Source organism: Malurus melanocephalus, unplaced genomic scaffold (assembly GCF_030028575.1).
Source record: "Malurus melanocephalus ecotype Western Australia unplaced genomic scaffold, MMel_1.1 scaffold_158, whole genome shotgun sequence".
Classification (NCBI taxonomy): domain Eukaryota; kingdom Metazoa; phylum Chordata; class Aves; order Passeriformes; family Maluridae; genus Malurus; species Malurus melanocephalus.
Window position 1 is genome coordinate 962,779 of NW_026623390.1, and position 2,132 is coordinate 964,910.

At 54.0% G+C, this 2,132-nt stretch overlaps 1 protein-coding gene across 1 annotated transcript in view; it reads left to right on the forward strand.

Annotated features, from left to right (window-relative positions):
• Positions 1-146: 146 nt before the first annotated feature.
• The window catches only part of HCN1 (hyperpolarization activated cyclic nucleotide gated potassium channel 1), a 186,040-nt gene continuing 184,054 nt past the window's right edge, over positions 147-2,132 (forward strand). Inside the window, exon 1 of the mRNA XM_057371811.1 lies at positions 147-533. Within this exon, the coding sequence (XP_057227794.1) occupies positions 160-533 (374 nt within the window). The 5' untranslated portion in view covers positions 147-159. The remainder of the gene's footprint in view (positions 534-2,132) is intronic.

The following is a 2,132-nucleotide window of genomic DNA, read 5'->3' on the forward strand; positions in this document are numbered from 1 at the left end:
AGCCCAGCCCAGCCCAGCCCAGCCCAGCCCTGCCCAGCCCTGCCCAGCCTTGCCCAGCCCAGCTCAGGGCGGCACAGCCCAGCCGCGCCGCTGAAGGGCACCGGCGGCGGCGAGGCTTCCCCGCGCTCTCCCGCGGCTGGGGTGCGCCCGCCCCGCAGCATGGAGGCTGGGAAGCGCAGCTCCTCCGCCGGCAGCCGGGACGATGGCAGCGCTAACTCCTTCCCAGCCAAGCCGGCGGCCTCGGCGGAGAAAGCCCAGAGCAGCCCCGGCAGCGGCGGCGTGAAGGAGCATGGCAACTCGGTGTGCTTCAAAGTGGACGGCGGCGGGGGCGAGGAGCCCGTGGTGGGCTTCGAGGATGCCGAGGGACCCCGGCGGCAGTACGGCTTCATGCAGCGGCAGTTCACCTCCATGCTGCAGCCGGGGGTCAACAAATTCTCCCTCCGCATGTTCGGCAGYCAGAAGGCGGTGGAGAAGGAGCAGGAAAGGGTTAAAACTGCGGGGTTCTGGATCATCCACCCCTACAGCGACTTCAGGTGAGCGCGGGGCTCACGGCGGGCGGGAGAGGGGTGGCCCCGGCGCCTCGCACCTCGCCCGGCGCAAACTTCGGCGGGCGGCGGGGCCGGAGCTGCCGCGGGCTCGGCCCGGCGCTCTCCAGCGTGCTGCACCCGGGACGGCCCCGCAGGCCCCGCGCCGGCCGAGGCGCCGCCCGCAGCCCCCGAGGCGGGATGCTGAGATTATGGCTCTCCATCCTTCCGTCCCGCTCTGTCTGCGCCGCGGGGCTGCCGGCCGTCGGGCACGGCTCTGCCCCGGGGCCGTGAGAGCTCGCCCGGGGGTTACTCAGCTGTATCAGTAAAATCCCAAATCCCGGTGTCCGCACATGCCTGCCCTTCCCTGAGCACCCCATGTAAACACTTGTTCCAGGGGTTGCGTGAAGGAAGCACGTCTCTGTCAGAGTTTCAGTAAAATAAGTTTATCCAGGTGATGTGTGGAAAACTATGTTTTCRTAGGGAGACAGGTAAATACGATGGCAAATTAGCATTGCTTTCACAGTAATGCAGAATTGGAATAGTCATACAGAAGGCAGTGTGAACAAAAGTGCAAGAAGTTACAATTCCCTTTAAAATTAAATTTAAGGTGTAAGATTATTTCATTCCATCTCTATGCCTGCTGGCTGTATGCCTTTATAAATGTAACACTCTGATATTTTCTGAGGAACTATCGATGTTGTTAAGCATATTTAATGAACAGCTTGAATTAAACAACCTGCGTCTATATGATAAGTGAATTGCACTGGAGACTGTGTTTAAGAAAAGATCCAGAATGTTCAATAATTACATGGGTCTTCTAAGGAAAAGCTGGGTTAAATAGAACATGCTTTCWGTGGGAACAGGAGGAAATACTTTCAAAGTCCAAGTTTCTGCGGGACTGTTTGGAGTGAGGTGTTAGCACCTTGCAGCTGATCGTGAGAGCAGGACAGCTACAGGAGTGGAGGAGCACGGCACCACTCAGTTATGACTTGAAATCATGCTTCAAATCCCTGCCTGTTTTCCTGGCTCCCTGAAGGCAATAAAATGCACTCCTTCTTTTCCTGGAGTACCTTTTCCCCTCTTGCACGCCAGCTCAGCTGCATTAGCAGGTGCATTAAGGCAGGAGAGAGAGAAGCATCTTTTCTACTTTCTACCAGCTAGAAAGGGACRTAGCAGGTCACATCTGGTGCTGTGGTAGCATGCATAGGGGATTAGGGGGTTCTGATAGCCTCTTACTTACCCGTCTGTGTGCATGAGTAACTTTATTCAGTGAGGTTTCCATTGAATTGAATGAGGTTATTCCTGTGAATAATTTTCCCTGTTCTGTTGTAAGCTTGGTTCCTGAGTGAGGTGCAAATCCAAACAATGTTTTGGGCAATAGAAGCTTATTTGTCAYGTTTTTCAGCATGCAACTTTTTAAGCTGTTCTGTTAAATAGGTGCTACACATGTTCATTCAGTTTAATTACAGAAATATCTTCTAATTCTCTCCTAATTCTTGGAGTGAGAAGGTTTAGAGATTGTAGCATATGTTTCCCTATTTTTTTTTCAGTAGGAGTAAACAACACTGCATCCTTTCCAGGCCTGTTGTCAGCATATTCCTAAAT